Below are 20009 nucleotides of genomic sequence, written 5' to 3'. Positions count from 1 at the left end.
CTTCAGGTTCATATCAATGATTGACATGCCAATTGAACCATAATACTAAAGAACATAGTGTCCCTTTTAATCTTCATCTCTTAAACCAAGGAGATGTTTTAAAGCCCCTTTTCACTTTTACACCTAAAAATGAAGATTATTAATTGTTGGACCCATATAATTTACTCAAGCAGGAGTGACTGTCACCTGCATTAGAAAGGAGTGTTAGTGGATAAGCAATTAGACAAAGATCAGCACTAATGTCATGTTTGATTTGGAGGGGCAATGACTATTATATTACCAGAATGTTGCTTCCTTGATGGTCCTGGAAAAAAGAGGTTGATAACTGATAAAAAATGTGAATTGTAGCACATTTTTTAAAAATCAACTTTATTAAGCGTATGGCTCAATGAGGTTTTTTTTTTTTTTTTTTTTTTTTTTTAAGATTTGAGAGACACAGAGAGAGAAAGAGAGAGAGAGAGGCAGAGACACAGGCAGAGGAAGAAGCAGGCCCCCTGCAGGAAACCTGACGTGGGACTTGATCCTGGGTCTCCAGGGTCTCCAGGGTCTCCAGGATCTCCAGGATCATGCCCTAAGCTGAAGGCAGTGCTAAACTGCTGAGCCCCCCAGGCTGCCTGATTCAATGAGTTTTGATAATCATGTTCACCCATATCACCACTACAGTCAAGATACAGCACTTCTAGCACTCCAGAAAGTTCCCTCATGGCTCTTTATAGTCCATCAACCACTCTCCACACCCCCACCCCATCTTGGGCTCTGGTTCCAGGCAACCACTATTCTACTTTCTATCCCTATGGGTGAGTTTTTGTGGTTTATTTTCAACCTCTTAGGAGGTATTTGATGTTAGATCTTTCTACATAAAAGTAAGGGAGTTGATGTTTCGTATCTCCTCCTTGTCTTTTGAATAAAGTGAGAAAATTTGTCATTTAGTTATAGTTATTTAGTTAATTTAGAGAGCAGAAAACATAACCACTGAATGGTACCAGTGTAGTTTGCTCCAGTTATTCTAGACCTTGTTATTTTAAAACTGAAACTATAGTCTCTGTAGGCTGAGAAACTATTTCTAGGATACACTGTATTATAAACTACATCTGTAGAGGACTGACCGTACCCTATATCCAGTAGATTCAACAGAATTAATATACCAGCCTGGTGAAATGTTAGATAGATTTCTTACTTGTGATTATGTTTTAGGTTCTTTTCTCTTGGATGCCTGCATTTGTCCATTACATATGAGATTTATACGCCTGTGGTTCTCAAGCAATACACTACCACACACCACTGTTCTTTAAATCCCTCACAGGTGTTCCACCAATCATAATTAATGGGAAACATTTACTATTTCTATGCTTGAGTATGAAGTATTTTATGACAATGGCTGTCAGACTCAACCCAATGAGTCATGTGACTTGGTGATTCACCTTGCTGAAAGAAGGGGAAAAAATGATCAGGATGGTATTAAAAGATCCCATGTTTACTGGAATGAGGTTTGACTTTTCATCTTGAGTCCAGGAGAGCAGATTCTATTCAAAGAGCAGTGTTGAGTGGAAGAAAGAGCAAATGACTAGCGTGTGATAACCATGCATACTTTTATCAGCATGGTGATGATTCACATCAATGATTTAGTTAAGGCTTTCAAATGTCCAGACATGTTTTTTGGTATTCAAAAATTCTTCTATGAAAAAAAAAAGGTAACCTATGATATAGGAAGATTCACAAATGCTATCAAGATTATAGGTTCTGGGCAGCCTGGGTGGCTCAGCGGTTTAGCGCCACCTTCAGCCCAGGGCCTGATCCTGGGGACCTGGAATCGAGTCCCATGTCAGGCTTCCTGCATGGAGCCTGCTTCTCCCTCTGCCTGTGTCTCTGCCTCTCTCTCTCTCTTCTCTCTCTCTTTCTGTGTGTGTCTCTCATGAATGAATAAATAAATAAAATCTTTAAAAAAACTTAAAAAAAAGATTATAGGTTCTGTGGTAGCAATTTCATTGGAATATCAAGATATGACTTTCATATTTCATCCTTCTACTAGGGCCAATGTTCTTTGTAAGAGAAATATGAATAAGGGAATTTGACCTCAGTTTCTAAGAATTACTACTTTCAACTATCATACCTTTTGGTCCTTTAATTGCAATCTAGAATTTATCCTTAAAGCATTTAAAAGTAGGGAAAGAACTTGATGAATGCAGATCTTAAAGTGTTATGTGCTATAGTGCAAAAGTGAAAAACAAACAAACCAATGTCCCACTTTATGGGATTATTGCCCTGATGGAATACAAATTACATGGGAATATAAATTGCATTAAAAATGATAAATGTAGGGCAGCCCCAGTGGCACAGTGGTTTAGCGCCGCCTGCAGCCCGGGGTGTGATCCTGGAGATCTAGGATCGAGTCCCAGGTCGAGCTCCCTGAATGGAGCCTGCTTCTCCCCTCTGCCTGTGTCTCTGCCTCTCTCTCTCTCTGAATAAATAAATAAATAAATAAATAAATAAATAAATAAATAAATAAAATTTAAAAATGGTAAATGTAGACCATAAAATGATTATGGAACAATGTTAAGAGAAACTGGAAAAATACAAGCATGATGATTCACTACGATTATACTTTTATAAAAGTAAGTTGGGTTGATGGGATTATGGTATGTTTCTTCAGAGTTTTCTCAATATTGTTCATACGTAAGTGCTGCATTAAAATACTGTATAGGTCTACTGCTCTTGAAAATATAGTTTGAATTGAACTTTACTGAATAAACACATGCTATTAATTTTCCTTGTTAGTGTCAGCTCTTTTGATTGTCCCCTTGCCTTATATTCTTCATCTGATATTAGAAGGAAGTTGCATATGGTGGAAGCAGAAATCTGGTCATATTTGTATGGAAATTCTGTAATGAATAGATAGGCTTCACACTTAAAACTTTAAAACATTAGTATCAGTAAATCAGTGGAACAGCTATAAAAGCAAATTTTTGTAGACATTTATTTCTGTAGAAACTTTACCTCTAGCTGTAGAAGACTTTCGCCAATGTAGAGCTGAACTTGTTTTTCCATTAATGGCTTCAGTGGTTGGGAACAATCTGAAAGATCGTTGAGTGTCTAGTTTCTGAATCCCATTCACCTGAGTATACCCAATCAATGTTTTCCTTGATATAACCAAATTTCCTGGGAAGGTGAGTAAAGCAAAGAAGAGGTGACAGTGCCACACAGCATCCTGTGGCTTTGGGAACCGTGGAATAGTGAGTAGAGTAGGTCCCTGGAGGACATTCATCCAGTGGTTCATTTCACTGCAGGCTTCTGTTTGTAAATTTTCTTAAAGACCCCTTGATTTGATATGTTTATTCAATCTGTAGTTGTAGTCTTCTGGGGACATACTTCAGAATAGCTCTTTTCTTTTCTATAAAGCAATGTTCAACCACGAGTTTCCTTCTGCTTCTCAGGAATGTTAGAAAACTCAACACTTGGTGAGAAAGCAAAGATTAAAGTGATGGTGTGTTGCAATGAAAATACTCTTTCATCCAAGGAGCCAGAAGTTATTAACAGTGTCTGATGAGTCTCTGGTTCATTACAGGTGATTTGTGTGTCATCTAAAATATAATCCATTTCTCAAAACCAGCAGGAAAAATTAAAATATAGAAGATGTAAAAAAATATATAGATGATGTATAAAATATTTTAAAATATTTTCTTCTCAATCATATTAGTCTCTATCTTATTTTTCTTCCTTCTAGTTATGTCCTACAAGCCTGCCTAACTAGCTCCTTTATCTGTTTCATGCCTCCATAATTTATACACTTATGCCAACTTAACTTTTCCCAATATTTTGTTTTAACAATAGCCAGGAAGTTTGTGATGAGCCAGAACTAAGATAAAAAGAAAGCAAGATAATGTTTACATGTAAGATGAGGTGCTATTGCTTATTTTATCAACCACCTGGCTTTGGCTGATGGGGAGAAATGAATAGGAAGCAACTATGCAGAGTGAATATAGATTTTATTCAACCCAGGAAATTTTAGGTTCAGAGCTACTGAGCATTTTTCTCTTAAACAGCAAGTGCTGTTCATAGACATGGGGAGAAAAATTGGCATCCCAGGGAAAGTTTAAATTATAGCAGGAATGTACAGAATAGATTTTTCATCTCACATGCATTAAAGTTTCTGTATTTAGAACTATTCAGTATTTTAAAAATTAATATGCTTGTTGGTTGCCAGAGGTCCTAAAATATGCCAAGTATCACTGAACTCTAGAGATATAATGTCCTCACTGGGTGCCCAATTTCATAATGCACCTGGGCTCCCAAGGAAATTTCGTATGATTACAATATTTGTCAGATTGTAGTCTCAATTTGATGCTTTCTACAGAGCCTGTTTTATCAGTGTGTAAGTCTAATATTTATTTGTTATCATCTGTTTACTAACTTTAGTCTCTTCATACCCCACTCCCCCAAGAGTGGCAAATATAAAGGAAGTTCCTAAAGCTTCCTTAACCCTGTGTCGAGTCCACCTAACAAAATTAGCTTTTTGGTGGTAGTGTATCAACAGTCCAGGCAGTTGGACCAAAGGAGGCACAGTTCCCTCAGATGTTGGAAAGACCGAAACAGAGCCAGTACTCTTTATTTCCTTCTTGTCCAGCATGCCTCGTGCTGTCCCTCTTGCTGAGAAGAACCACCTACATGATTCTGCTCAACACCACATGCCTGGGCTAGCATCTGGCCTGGGCCTGTGAGTGCAACACTATCCTGAGCTGTGAGTGCCCCTAGCCTGTCTCCTGTCTTCTGTGAGCTGTGGTGGTCTTGGAAGGGGCTGATTGTACCACTGCCTGTCCTAAGAGAGCATTTTTCTCAGGTGGCCTCATGCAGCTAGTGAATAGGAAGAGTTGAATCATTTAAATATGTGCCCAGCTGTGCAACTGTTTCCCAGCATTTTGTTCAGTTGATCTTTTCTTCTTACTTAAGGAGTTGTTGAAACACATTTCAGGAAGAGGCTTCCAGGCTTTTCCTCTATGCTCAGAGTAGATAAATGACTCCAGAATGATGAAGTTGGCCAGCAGAAATCCAGGCTGTCTCTTGGTCCTTTGTCTTTTTATCAGGGAACCTTACACTTCAGTGGCTGACAAGCAGTGGCCTTCCATGTTGTACAAGTCTACCTACCCTTCTTAGGGAGGGTGCCATAATAGTTGACTCAGGAGTGGGTAAGTAAAGGATCTGGCCTTTTGTGGCAAATGCACCCTGCTTAGGCAAGGTGAGTGCTGGAGGTGGCTGTGTGAATGGGTTTCCAACTGCCACCAGACTCATAGTGCCCTGTCCTTGTAGGGAGACTTCTGATGCCAAAACACCTGCCTCTAGTGCCCCACAAATCTCCAAAACAAATATCAATCCACTGATCCTTCCATCTGTGTGTAACTGCCCTCACCATTCTGTATCTAGAATAGCCTTCCTTAAACATTCCTCTATTCTTTCTTTTCTGGGGAAACCACTCCTTGGTTTAAACAAAGTACCTAAGAATTTCACCTCTGAGTACTCTTTATGTGTTTATGTGTAGGTGTAAACAGTTTTATGACTAGCTACTCTCTATGTGAGCAGTAAGTAGGTAAATAGGTAGATAGGTAAATAGATATGAATTAAGTAATGTGTTTTTGCTTGAGCCTGTTTCTTAGATACTTGGAACAAATGTTTAGGACCAGAAATTTGATGGATACTTTTAAAGCTGATTGAATATTAGTACCACCATTTAACTGCACACCTAATTCTGGCTCTGAGTTTGCATGTATTAAAATATTGCCACGTATTGATAACACTCATTCAATTCATTCATTCAGAATATTTAATGAGTGCCATATGTGCCTTGAATAAGAGAATAAGGCATGGGCCTAGCCCTCATGGAGCTACAGTCTAGTAGGGGAGACAGGTAGAGAAATAATTACACTCCCATTAAGTAAGTGCTATAATGGGGGCAAGCTTATTTATAAACCATGAAAGATCAAGTCCAGCAAGGGAATTAAGGGTTTACTAAAGCCAGGCTCCTAAATATCAGTAGACCCAGTCATGGCATCTATTGCATGGTTTGGATTGACATGTAGAAATCTGGAAACAACTATGCTGATTTAGCAAGCAGTGGAGGATTTGTAAATAAAGTCCATGGCTCTCTGTGATTTTTTGATTTTTGAGTGGTAGTCTTTCTCAATGGAGACATCTATCTGAAGTAGATGAATGCTGACTCTTTTGACTTCTCAATAAGCTCAGTCTTTTCTTTTTAGCCCAGGAAACAATAACAAATACAGCATTTGGTACAGAACAGTTTCATCTTCAGAGAAATAAAATTACAAATGAAATACCTTTCATGCTCATGTAACCTGACCATTCTTAATACCTTAAACTGTTCAGTAAGTTCAGTATGGCAATAGGGAAAAGAAACACATGGGAAATAATCCTGGAATATCAAATATACAGATTTTGATTGAAACATGTTCTCAGGACAGGTATGGAGAGGATGGGAGTTTAGGGGAAATCAGAGGGGGCTTTGTCTTGGGCCTGCTCCCTTCTGTGAGGAATGAGACTGGACTTTGTCTCCCCACATATAGGTGCACTGTGGGCAGTTCATGTGAAAGCACTTTGTAAACTGTAAAGTGTTTGACCAATGTAAGGCAGGATTATTATTATTATTTTTAAAAGTTGCCTTATCGCCTAGAAAAGTTAATGTGCCTCAAGAGAATAACTCAAGCAATGAAGAAAGTCTAGTTTCTATAATATCTCTTCCTTGATTAAGCAGGGAATCCTCTAAAAGCCAGGATGGGGTGCATTTTAAGATTCAGTTCTGAGATTTTGAGCAATTTGAAATAGAGTAAATGTAATCATTGTATTTTCTTGGTTTAGCAGGCCATAGATACATCCACGGGATTTTTATTTACTCATAATCTGAAATTATAACATTGTTTCTGGCGACATTACAAAAACACCATGCTCTCATATGGATTCTCAAAATTTGGGGAGTTATTTATGAGTATTATGTTGTCCAAGAAGCATCACCTTTGTGTTGACAGTGGATAACGCATATATTTTCCAGCGCTGATATAGTTGTGAGTGAAATAAACATAATGAGAATGACTCCAGCATTTCAAAATTACATCCCAAATGGTCCAAGCTTGGGATCTTTTACCTGAAGATTATATGTGTAAACATACATTCATTAAATTATGCATATAAAATACAACCCTGTAGGATATCATCCAGTTGAAATCTCCAATTTCACAGATAATAAAACTTGAGGCTCAGAGGGATAAATTATTTACCTCAGGTCATTCAGCTGGTTAGTGGCAGAGCCAGAACCTGAATTCAGGTCTCATGACTTCTAGTGCAGTGGTTTTCCTACCATGCTGACTGACACTCAGAAGTTCAAGTACTTTTACAAAAAGTGATACCAAAGTTAGATGACTATATACTCGAGGCCCCTGGGTGGCTCTGTCAGTTAAGTGTCTGACTCTTGGTTTTGGCTCTGGTCATGGTCTCAGGTTGTGAGGTGGATCCCCACGTTAGCTCTGCGCTGGTCATGGAACTTGCTTAAAATTCTCTCTCTACCTCTCCCCCACAGCCCCTCATGTGCACTCTCTCTGTCTCTTAAAGAGAGAGAGAGAGAGAGAGAGAGAGAGAGAGAAAAGACCACTACATACTCTCTCTTCATAATTTTGTCTTGGGTGATATTAAGATCATGTCTATTCTTTTCTTTCTTAAAATTCCATGATATTTAAATATCTGTATTAGAGTTGATGCAAGGCACGTAGAAAAGTGTTTTAGTTGCCAAGCCCAAGTTAGAGAACCTGAGAGTCTGTTTTGGGTTCCTCATTTGAGCATGAGCATAAAAACCAATTCAGAAAGTTAGGAAATGAGAATGGGCAGGCAGATAATTACGTTTTCTTTCTTTCTTTCTTTCTTTCTTTCTTTCTTTCTTTCTTTCTTTCTTTCTTTCTTTCTTCTTTCCTTTCTTTCTTTTCTTTCTTTCTTTTCTTTCTTTCTTTCTTTCTTTCTTTCTTTCTTTCTTTCTTTCTTTCTTCTTTCTTTCTTTCTTTCTTCTTTCTTTCTTTCTTTCTTTCTTTCTTTCTTTCTTTCTTTCTTTCTTTCTTTCTTTCTCTTTCTTTTGAAGATAGCTAACTGCAGAAGGTATTTCAGCATACTGCATTTATTGTCCACGTCTTGAAACATCTCCAAAGCCCATTCTTCTCAAAGGTGTTGAGTCTCTGAAGGTTCAGAATTGATCAGCCGTGAAACTGTGACCTAATGTAAACTTGCTAAGAAATAGTATAATAATATCCTTGCCCTGAGGGTAAAACACTCAACTCTAGATTTTCTCTTTTATCCTCTGCTCAGACTACAGTCATATCTCTTTGTTACTATTTCCTCTTTGCATTATGGTACAATTGACGTTGATAAATAGCTTGGAGAAACTGAATTCAAAAAGAAAAAAAAAAAAAGCTCTTGTACTGTTGGCTCAAAAATAATGTGTGTGGAAAGCCCTCTAGCTGGCCTCTCAATTCTTTTTTTTCTTGGGCTGCAGCTGCTGACAGCGGACACACTGAGCTATAATTTGGCCACATTTGGCTCATGTAAATTGTGATAAACAGTAAACCCATAATATTATTTTAAAGATTCATTCAGTGAAGGTAAGCATTCTTGACTTGTGTATACATGTATACATTTGCTTAAATGGAAAGCTGCAGATGCAAAGACCAGCTCTTGATTTCATGCTACACAATTAATATGGCTGCTTGATGCTCTATTCTTCACAGGTGCAAGGGTGTTGGAACCCTTTGAAGAAGTGTGTAGCTAATAGCCCATATATAATTCAGAAGAAAAAGTCTTCAATGGAAGACCCCCGGGGGATAAATGGACAGTCTGTAAGTAAACAGAATGTCAATCCTAAGGAAAGAGTTATTACTTTTAAAATCGTAATTACTATTTTTGTTGTAACCTGAGTGTCTGGAAATTCCTCAAAAGCTCTGTACCAATTTTTAATGATTTTAGAAGTTATGAATCAAGTAGTACACTATTTAATCAGCTTAACCTAATTTATATCTGTCTTAGAGATACCGGTTATCAAAAGTATAGCTCTAGAAGAAAAATGCCAACCTTTAGTATGACTTAGTTACACCAATATGAATAATGCAGTTTTAAGGCCTACATTTTCCTTTGCCTCTGGGAAAAACATATATTTGTCTCATCAAACTTGAAATTAATGTCTAAGTTTTGCATCGCCTTGTATTTGTTTTATGAATACATGTGTGTGCATCTTTCAAATGTGTGTTCAGTGTTACTTTTTTAGTTTGATAAACTCCTGATTGTGTTTTAAGTTAAGGAGAACCTCAGGTCTCTTGGGTTTTATTTCTTTTATCTTGTGATCAGAGGAGAAAGGATTCTGAAATTTTCCTTAGGTTCATATCAGGAAGAAAGCAGGCTTCCTTCGGCTCATCAACAAATATTCCCAATTAGAGGTAACCTTATAAATAACTTTTGAGGTATTTATAATTCAAATAAGGCAATGGGTGTTAATTTTTAAAGAGCATGTGTTAGTTAGTTTAAGTTGTGATGGAATGCTCATACCAAAATTTGGGATGGCATTTGTGACTTTGTCTTAGGTTCTCTGATCAGATATGATGCTTTTAGACCTGTGGTTTCACAGCTCAGCTCTGTCCACCGTAGAATTATTACAAACCTGAAGTGTGATCTTTAGTAATGCTGTTGTGGTTCTTATAAATGTGTGTTTTACAAGACCTGTTGGTGTTATGCAATAAAAGTAACTGCTAATGGATGAGGATTTTAATAACAAAGGGTCAAGTGCTATCAGAGTACTTTTGTAGTCATATTGTATGCAATTACAGGGTGTATTTTTATGGATCTCCTCGGTCATCTTGTGAGGTAATTCACAGAAGCACTTGGAGAACATTCCACAAGGCATAGCCTTTAGCCTAAACAGGCAAAGGACCCCTAACCCATTTAATTTGTTTGTTCTTTTAAACTCCCGTAATGGGCCTAGTGTATCTGATTTTATTGTGATGTTAAAATATATATATATATATATATTTTTTAAAAGATTTTATTACTTATTCATGAGAGACACAGAGAGGCAGAGACATATGCAGAGGGAGAAGCAACTCCTTACAGGGATCCTGATGTGGAACTCGAACCCAGGGCCCTGGGGTCACTACCTGAGCCAAAGGCAGACACTCAACTACTGTTACTTAGGAGTAACAGTACTCCTTTAGGAGCAACCCAGGTGCCCCTAAAAATATTTTTGTAGTGCGTATGAAATAAATGAAAAATTTAACTCACTAATAACTTACTACTTATGCCCTCTTTTATGTAACTTTTTTCTTTAGGTTGATGTGAATTGATGTGTTAGAGATTCACTAGGAAATTTAACAGTATCTGCAAATAAATGCTGATAATATTTCTTTTGATATTTCATATTATACAGATTCTAATTTAAGAATTAAAAAATTAAGATCTGAGACTAAAATTTAAAAACTAGGTAAAAAATATAATGATTAGAAACGTTTTTTTGCAAGGGCACCTGGATGGCTCAGTTGGTTAAATCATTGACTTTTGATTTCTGCTCAGGTCATGATCCTGGTGTTGTGAGATGAGCCACAATGGGCTCCAAGCTCCGCGTGGAGATTCTCTTCCTCCTTCTGTCCCTCCCATCCTCTGCCTGCGTGGGCATGCACCCTCTGTCTCTAATTTAAAAAATAAAGATAAATAAATAAATAAAATGGGGACACCTGGGTGGCTTAGCAGTTGAGCGTCTGCCTTTGGTCAGGGCATGATCCTGGGGTCCTGGGATTGAGTCCCACATCAGGCTCCCTGCATGGAGCCTGCTTCTCCCTCTGCCTATGTCTCTGACTCTTTCTCTCCTTGTCTCTCAAGAATAAATAAATAAATAAATAAATAAATAAATAAATAAATAAATAAATAAAATGTATTTTGGCCTATTTGTTGTGTTTATGGGGCAATCTCATTAAATATCTTTAATATTTTAATATCTAATTAAAATTATTAAATTTTAAATTATTAAAATATGTAATATTTTAATACCTTTTTTTAAAAAGATATTTATTTATTTATTTATTTATTTATTTATTTATTTATTTAGAGAAAGAACATGAGAGAGTGAGCCCAAGCCAGGGGGAGGGGTAGAGGCAGAAGCAGACTCCTTGCTGACCAGGGAGCCCCACGTGGGACTTGATCCCAGTACCCTGGGATCGTGACCCGAGTTGAAGGCAGACACTAAACCGACTGAGCCACGCAAGTACCCTCATTATATGCCTTTTTTAGTTTTTTTTTTTTTCCTTTTTTGCTATGTAAAAGTGAAGCAGTCTCATTCTTGAAAGCTATTTGGCTACCTCAGGGGTAGCAAACCAGAAGGGATATTTCTCAAGGGTACAAACCACATGGCACTGGAAAGCATTTCCTGGCAATTTGCCTCCTGCCTGCTGCACTGCTGCCAATGGCTTGGATCTTTTCAGAGACCCTGTGCAGAGGCTTTGGGTGGGCTCCTGCAGGCTCGCTTCCCCTCACCTCCCCTCAGGTTCCCTCTTTTCCTCTGGAAGGTTGGTTGTCATGGGCACACTACAAAGTGCATACACAACTTGTGTCTTTCCACAATGTCTGCTTTATTCAAATAAAATTAATCACAATTACAAAGCAGGTTCAGGATTCCAAACTCAGTGACATTTCACCATGTGATTAAGCTTGGCTTCTTACGTGGCACACAGCAGAACATAAGACAAGCCCCACAACAGACAAGATAACAGAGGGTGTAGGAAGTTAGCAAACCAAAGACTAAGTCGATCTGTATCTCAACACAGTTGAGATATGGCCTCGATCTGCTCCGGGTCAGCTCTCAGACACTTACTGCTTCTATGTTCAAGCAGTGAAGGATCTCAGTTCTGAGATCTATTGGGTAGGGCCTTCAGCGGCAGCTGCCTATTTTCAGCAGTCAGACATAGAGGGGTCACGTCTGAAGAGTCTGACAGTTTGCTGCAAAAATCCTCCCCCTTGTAAAAGGATTTAATCAGTCTTGGGCCTCTGCAGACCTCCTCTGGTTCTGCTTGCTATCAGCTCTGGGGTGTCAGCTGATCCTGGTCCTGGCGAGATCTCCTAACTGCGGATACCTTAACTGCTGGCATCATTGCTTGACACAAGCCCCTGCTTGTCATGAGACACTCTATTTTGCATTCTAGAGTGGGTAACAGGCTGTATGGGAACAGGCCTAGAATGTGGCTGCAAACATTGATGAAACTCAGGAAAGGAAAAGGGTCTAAAGCAGACCAGGAGCTCACACACTCCCAGACACGAATGAAAGTCCCCTTACTCAGGCATGGTCACCTTTCAAGGTCTTTTGTAGAAAAAGTTTAGCAATATTCAGAGCAAACATAAGAGCATGCTGTATCCCCACCGTATCCACGTCAATATTAGGATGCTGCCATTGTCATTTTGCCTTATTTCAATCACTGTCCATGCCATTGCTGAGAGACTGTTATTCTTTCATAGCTTTTTTTTTTTTAGATAAAATTTACATGCACTGGAAGGCATAAATCTTAGCTGTATGGTTTTGACAAATAGAAATACCACATGACCCATATCCTACCACAAATTAGAACATTTCTATCTCCCCAGAAAGCTCTAACCCAAAACTTTCTCACTCAATACCTCCCTAGGACCCATCCCTGACCCAAGTCAACCACCCTTCAGTGGTTTTCATCTTCGATCAGTTTTGCCTGTTCCAAAAGATCGTATACGTCGAATCTTCCAGCATGTTTACTTTTGCTTCTGCCTTCCTTCACTTAGCGTTAGGCTTGTGAGAGTCTTCAGTGTCTTTGCACGTGGTTTTTGTTGTTGTTTTCTGTTTTTTTGCTAAGTAGTATTTCACAGCACACATTTTTTATAAAATGTTAAATATATTCTATGCATTTCTCTAGGAACCTCAATTTCTACATCTATAAAATGAGGAGACTGAATTCCATTTAACCTAGTGTTCTTTTCAGCTTTATTTTTGTAATTCTTACTTTCTTTTCCTCTATAAATCTTTGCTCATGGAATTGCCTCTGCTAACGACCCATTCTGGACTGTGCCTCTTCTAATAAGACTTCATACTTGTTTCCCTAAGCATATTTCTGATAGTAGTAGGAGTTTTAGTTTCCTCATCAGATAAATGGTATGATGGTTTTTTTGTTGTCTTTTTTTTTTTTTTTAAGAAAAAGCTACTTGAGAGGTTTTGTACACACCACCAGTTTACAAAACTTACCTGTAATGCTCACTATGTGTAGTTACCAGAATAATATTATGAATCTCTATTGCCTTAGTAAATAATGATTCTTGCTTAGGTCTCGATGGTTCTTTCTCTACTCCCTAGATAACATGATATGTGACTGGGTGAGAGAAGAGGCAGCGAAGCCTCTTCATCCCTTTCTTTAGGTCCTGAGATCTGGGCTGGCCAGGAGCTAATGAGAGTGCCATCACTGTTCTTTTAGCCCCTTGACAGCTGTGAGCTCAGAGGGTCTGTGTGCAAGAGGCTGAAAAGAAATCCCCTGGCCTTCAGTGGGCAGTGAAGTGGGAATGCTCTTAATCTTGGTGGTGCACGCAATGTGAGATTTGAAGCTAAGCTCTGAGGCAGCCTGTGATACTTTCAGGGAGGGGAAAATGATGATTTAAACATCAAAATGTATAACATTCCTATAATTTAGCCTCTTGACCCTCAAGGTGCTTTGGAAATGAATCTATCAAGTGACAAGGGATCATGGCCAGAGGTCCAGGAGCTTCTCATTTTGATCCTAAGTAGACCTAGCACTGGGCAAAATTTATATCATAAGTTCCACCTTTCTTATTCTGGAATGTTCTGTGTACTTTCCACATCTAGAAAGAAAGAATCTGGAAAGAAGTAGCTCATGTGATTTTGTAAGTCTTGTCCACTCTTTAGTTTGTCTCATGAGGACAGAAAAGAGAGGAGAAGGTTTATGAGGCTTTTCATTATAATTCTGGCCACTCCTTTATCACCTCTTGAGAAGGACCCATCCCTCGGGCACAGCTCCACTGTCTCTCAGAGCCAGGATTGGCCCTCTCTCAGGTAAACACCTCTGAAACACAAGCATCAAGAAGCCAAACAATGGTTGTGTCAATTTCTTTAGTGATTTCTGGAAGGAAATCATGTCCAGATAAGAAAAGCATCTGCTAGCTCTTTGGGGGGAAAAATGAGTTAAAAATACCTCATTGTATTTTTCTTATGAAGCTGGGAGGCCAGCAGTTAAAAACCCACCTGCAATCACCTGACCCTTGTATCTGAATTAGATAGACAGCCTAATATCTTGAAAACCACATCTTAGATTTGGAGTCAGAAGACCTGGTTTTAACTTTTACTAGGTATACGACCTAGGACAGATTTCCTAGCATCTATCTCTTCAACAGTAAAACAGAGATGATAATATCTACCTTCTTCTATTTAAAATTGCAATTTTGTAGCTAAGTGGGATCATGTATTTTAAGGCTCTTTGAAAACTGAAAAGTTCAATATAACTCTAATGTACTTTTATTGGAAATATCTCTAGAAAAATGTGGTCACAGATAAAAAATTATCTGGCCGGGGATCCCTAGGTGGCTCAGTGGTTTAGCGCCTGCCTTTGGCCCAGGGTGCGATCCTGGAGTCCTGGGATCTAGTCCCACATCGGGCTCCTGGCATGGAGCCCGTTTATCCCTCTGCCTGTGTCTCTGCCTCTCTCTCTCTCTCCCTATGTCTATCATAAAAAAAAAAAATTATCTGGCCACCTGCAAGTGTGCAATAAAATTTTAAAAATGCAACCATCAGACCAGTGCCAGTTATAAGCATTAACACTACATATGTTTGGTCATGGTGTTGTCAGCTGTGGGGGGAATCATGTCTCCTGAAACTTTTCTAGAAAAAAATTTATTTTAAATACTAGGTTGTTAACTTGCTTTTATTACAAAAATTTCAAATGGTATTCTGAAGCTTTTCAGAATAAAAATATTTTTAGGCTCCTTTGTATTCTTGTAACTATACCTCTTATGTCTCAAATTATGGTCAATTTGAAATGCTAACCCAGCTTTTGCTGAGATGCTGGATTTTGCAAGAAAACCATTAAATAAAATATGTACTAAATATGTACTTAATCCCGTACTTGAAGAGTCTGAAAATGAAAAGTGACTTTTAACCAAAATGGAAAAATGAAATATTTATTTTATTAACAGGGAGACATACTGTTTAGCAGAAGTTACTAAAAGTAGTTATACAATACATATGTGTAAGTCAAATTAACTGGGAAATTATAAATGAAATCAAGATTTCATTTATGCAGCTTTACCATGAATAAAATGTTTTCTATACATGAAATTTCTAAGTAATTCTAAGAAATTTCTAATGTAAGTTTAAAAAAGAGAATTGGAAGCCTTTATTTGTTTCCTCAGATTGCTGTAACAAACAACCATAAAGAGGGTGGCATACAATAACAGAAATATATTGTCTTATGCTTCTGGAGGCTAGACGTACAAAATCAAGGTGTTTGCAGGGCTCCCTCAGAAGCCCATAAAAGAATTATTCCTTGCTTCTTCAGAGCTTCTGGCGGTCTGCTAATAATCCTTGTCATCCCTTGGCTTGCAGAAGCAGCACTTTGACCTCTGCCATCTTGCCACATGGCATTCACCCCATTTATGTCTGTGTCTCTTCTCTTTTTATAAGGACAATAGTTCTATTGGGTTGGAGCCCAACCTAATGACTTCATCTTAACTTGATATTTGCAAAGACCCTATTTCCAAATAAGGTCACATTCACAGACACTGGAATTAGGACTATAACAGACTTTTTTTTGGGTGGAGGGGAGTCCAATTCAGCACATAACAAAATCCAATAAAAATGTGAGCCCTACAATAAAACCTCATCTATTTGCCTACCATCCTGCTTCCCATCTCTGAGTAACTCTGGTTTATTTGGTTGAAAGTGATGAGAGTCACCATGAGCTGGCTTAAGCAAAAAAAAGGGAAGTCTGAAAGAAAGGAAAGGATCAGGGAATCCAGGCAGTTTTCTGTTTTTCTCTGCCCATTTTCTCCAGTCCTTTTTTTGTTTATGGGCTGGCTTTGTCTGTTCCCCTCATACATCTCTGGCTTACTGGGCCATCCACCATGCAGAAAGAGAGGCTCTGATTGGTCCTGCCTGGGTCATGACTATGTGGCAGATGGAGCAGGGAGCTGCAGCAGAAACATGGTGATTCCCAGAGAAGGGGGCTGGGCAGACCATCCAGCAGATCCCTCCGATGGCCCTTCAAGAAACTTCCTCATGGAGGCACCAGTTTGAAACCATAGTTTAGTCCTACCTCAACATTTTTTTTTTAACATTTTATTTATTTGAGAGAGAGACAGAGAGAGGGCCTAAGCAGGAGGAAGAGGCAGAGGGAAACACAGAAGCAGAGAGAGAAGCAGACTCCTCGCTGAGCCAAAAGCCTTACGTGGGGATCGACATGGGGCTTGATCCCAGGACCTGGAGGTCATGACCTGAGCTGAAGGCAGTCACTTAACCATCTGAGCCACCCAGACGCCCTCTACCTTAATATTTTATAGATGAGGAGATACAGCCCTGATGTGCCATCGCCTACCTTCTAATCATCTTGATGGAAATATCTAATAATGAATAATTCTTTCCTGATAACTTAGGGTTTTTTTTACAGCTATTAGCTGTAAGCTGCATCTCTAATATCCTAGTTTTTCCTCTCTCCCTTGACCTGTCAGAGAGCAGTAATGCTTAGCTTTTTCAGAAGTAGAGCCTAGAGCTGGGGCAAACTGGTTGGGATGGGTGCACAGCAAATAGATACCAACTTCCAAGTTAACCAAGAACACCCTGACATGGAATCAGAATACCTGGTTTTGTGTCACAGCTCAAATGACCCATATTTGGGAAAGTTATTTCAACTTCTTAGCCTCAATTTTGTTTTTATAATAGAGATAATAAGATCTATATTGCTGGGTATCTGTGATGAAGAAATAAGATTGCTTGTGCCAAGGCACTGTGTAAACTGTAAAACAATATATACAACTACTAGTGCCAAGCCCTGTGGGGCATCTTTTCCAAAGTGCAGGATATTTTGAGTCAGATATATCTGCTTCATTCTTTGCCCCGTCCTTAGGCAAGTTTTTAACCCTCTCTCAGCCTTAGTTCTTCCTCATTTGTAAAGTAGGAATTGTAATACCTTCCTTGCATGGTTGCATGGTTCGAAATAACATATGAAAAACATATAGTGAATAAGATCATTTCCTGGAGTCCCACTCCTGGGTTTCAGATTTGAGCTGGGGTCCTCACTGGCTGCATGACACCTGGCATGTCTGCATGCCTCCCATGGGCCATTTTCTTGGTCTGTAAATAGGAATGAAGGTAATAACTTCTACCACAGGGTTGGTGTAAAGATTGAATGAGATTATTTCTGAAGGAATTGTTATATCTGTTTTCTATTGTTACTAACATTATCTCCAACATGCCACACACACATAGAGTAAGTGTTTAAAAAACTTGAGTTGTCATTTAATTAAAATGGATTTAATTGGGGAGGATGATGCACTACCTCTTAATTTAATTGTGATGGACACACAATCACAGGGTTAAGATGAGGTTATGACTCGGGATGTCAGACCATGCTGGGAGGAATTAGGCACATTTTTTTCCCTGCACAGGGCAGGGCTGGTATGGGCATATTAAAGAACCCAGGTTGGAATGTGATCTGAGAGTCTGGAAGGGACTAGCCGTTAGAGTTCAAATTGGGCACCAGGTTTTATTACCAGCTGGGTATTTTAGGTGAAGAATAAAACCTAGACAGGAAAATTGCTCCAGAGCCAGGACAGTGACTTGTTTATATTTCTAGGGCCAAACATAAGGTCAGGCCCTTTACATGCACTCAGTAAACGTTTGTTTATCTGAGCTGGCTGGCAGCTTGTGTCCTGGTATAGCTCACTTGGTCCATATGCACCAAACAGATCTAGTGTGACAAGGATGAAAATTGCTTGTGGCTGATGCTGGAAAGAAAGGAGAGAGGAGCACTAACCACTTGGACTCCCAGCCTCCGTTTTGTCTCTGAACTCTTAATAACTTGGGGTCAGATTCCAGTGTATATGAGCATTAGCAATGATGTTATGTCCATCTCTCTCTCTGAGTAAAAAGCACAGACTTGGGACTTTTTTTTTTTTTTTTTTGGAGGTAGAAAGGGCAGCTTAAATACTTAAAAGAGGAAAGAAAACCTGATTTACATCTCTATAAACCCTACCCAAAAGCTGGAATAAGAAAGCCATTAGTAAAGAAAGTCATTTCGATATAGCAATAACATAATAAACCTTCTCTTTTACAGAGAAAGTAAAAGACCAGACAGTAAGTATTTTGTGCTTTGCAGGTGAGAAGCTCTCAAGTCTACAGCTGTGGCATGAAAGTATGGGTAATAGGGAACAAAACCACAGACTGAGGTTAATGCCCAGAGAGAGACTGAGGCTCTCGGCTTTTGTTCTCTTGTGAGCACATGCAGGTGAGGCTACAGTTGCACCTCCCCTCCCTTTTAAGGTTTTTCTGTGTTGCCCCTCCTCGGGCTAGCTCTGTTATCTTGGATGTGACTTCTTTCCTCCTGCTTCTTTCCTCCTACTGGCCTCGTTGTTCTCATTCATAAAATGAGGAATCCAGAGAAGATCTCTTTTGGTTCTAACAAAGAATGATTCTACTGATGTTCATGATGTACTGGATAATCTCAGTTAGTAAAGTTTAGGCATAAATATGTGTGCTGGCCCAAGGGATGGGCAGAAGGACCCATCACTTTTTGTGACCCCACCAAGTGCTCCGTTCAATGATCCCATTCCATAGTTCCCAAGTTTGAACCCTAATGACCCATTTCTTAGGCCTCTTATATTTTTCTTTTGCAACTTTCTTCATCCCTCAGTCAATGAATACTATTATTTGTTGAGCCCATAGCATATCTTCATACTGGCACTAATATTGTGATGAGGGTTCTTCACTGCCCACATTGCTGTATGTGTATCATTTTATTTATAAGTAATATCATATACAAATGTTCCTATGATTATTTTTAAACAGTGCTTGGAATAACAAAGAAGCACTTCTGTCTTGTGTCCCATTCCTGAATGTGTTTGTAGTGACTTTAAAATAAGTGTACAAATTCTTTGATACACCTTCCTGTAAGATATGAAGCCTTTTTATGATGAACCCTTTGAGATAGCCTCTCCTCTTGGGTTTGGTCTGGACTTAGTGACTCACTTCTAGTAAGGAGAAAAATTAGCAGAAGTGGTATGCTGCTGTGGATACTAAGTCATAAAAATCACTGTGACTTCCTCCTTGCTTTCTTTTGAATCATTCACTGTAGGGAAAGCCACTTGCCATGATGTGAGGACACTCAGGCAGCTTTGTGGAGAGGACTGTGTGGCCAAGAACTAAAACCTTTTTTTCCCTCCATGTGATGGAGGCTTCTTGGAAATAGATTCAAGGGGTGCCTGAGTGGCTCAGTGGTTAACCGTCTGCCTTTGGCTTGGGTCATGATCCCAAGGTCCTGGGATCGAATCCTCCATTGGGCTCCCTGTGGGGAGCCTGCTTCTTCCTCTGCCTATGTCTCTGCCTCTCTCTCTCTCTCTCTTTCTCTGTCGCTCATGAATAAATAAATAACATCTTAAAAAAAGAAAGAAAGAAAGAAATAGATACAACAGCTCAAATCCAGCCTTGAGGTGATGCAGCCACAGCAGACAGCCTTAAGTGTAGCCTCATGAGTGCCCCTGGTATCCATTAATTCTTAGATAACCTACCCCCAGATTTCTGACTCTCAAAAATTGCATGAGATGATAAATGTGTGTTATTTTAAGATACTAAGTTTTGGGGTAATTTGTTACACAGCAATAGATTATTAATACAGTGATCTCATCCACCTGTTTTTGCCTTAAAATTATCTTTGCTCTATATTTTGTAACATAAGTGAAGCTTGATAATTAATATA

The 20009-nt window shown here is 38.9% G+C and overlaps 1 protein-coding gene across 9 annotated transcripts in view; it reads left to right on the top strand.

Annotated features, from left to right (window-relative positions):
- The window catches only part of EYA1 (EYA transcriptional coactivator and phosphatase 1), a 418629-nt gene that overhangs the window by 73932 nt on the left and 324688 nt on the right, over positions 1 to 20009 (top strand). For 7 of the 9 annotated variants that reach the window (XM_038579507.1, XM_038579505.1, XM_038579506.1 and 4 more), the window contains one exon: positions 8769 to 8876. In XM_038579507.1, the coding sequence (XP_038435435.1) occupies positions 8844 to 8876 (33 nt within the window). In that variant the 5' untranslated portion in view covers positions 8769 to 8843. Of the gene's footprint in view, positions 1 to 3431; positions 3563 to 8768; positions 8877 to 20009 lie in introns of those variants that run through there. The other 2 variants (XM_038579502.1, XM_038579513.1) reach the window with 2 other exon arrangements.

Source organism: Canis lupus, chromosome 29 (genome assembly GCF_011100685.1).
Source record: "Canis lupus familiaris isolate Mischka breed German Shepherd chromosome 29, alternate assembly UU_Cfam_GSD_1.0, whole genome shotgun sequence".
Lineage (NCBI taxonomy): Eukaryota > Metazoa > Chordata > Mammalia > Carnivora > Canidae > Canis > Canis lupus.
Note: the sequence above shows the minus strand (reverse complement) of the source record. Positions and strands in the feature narration are given on the sequence as shown.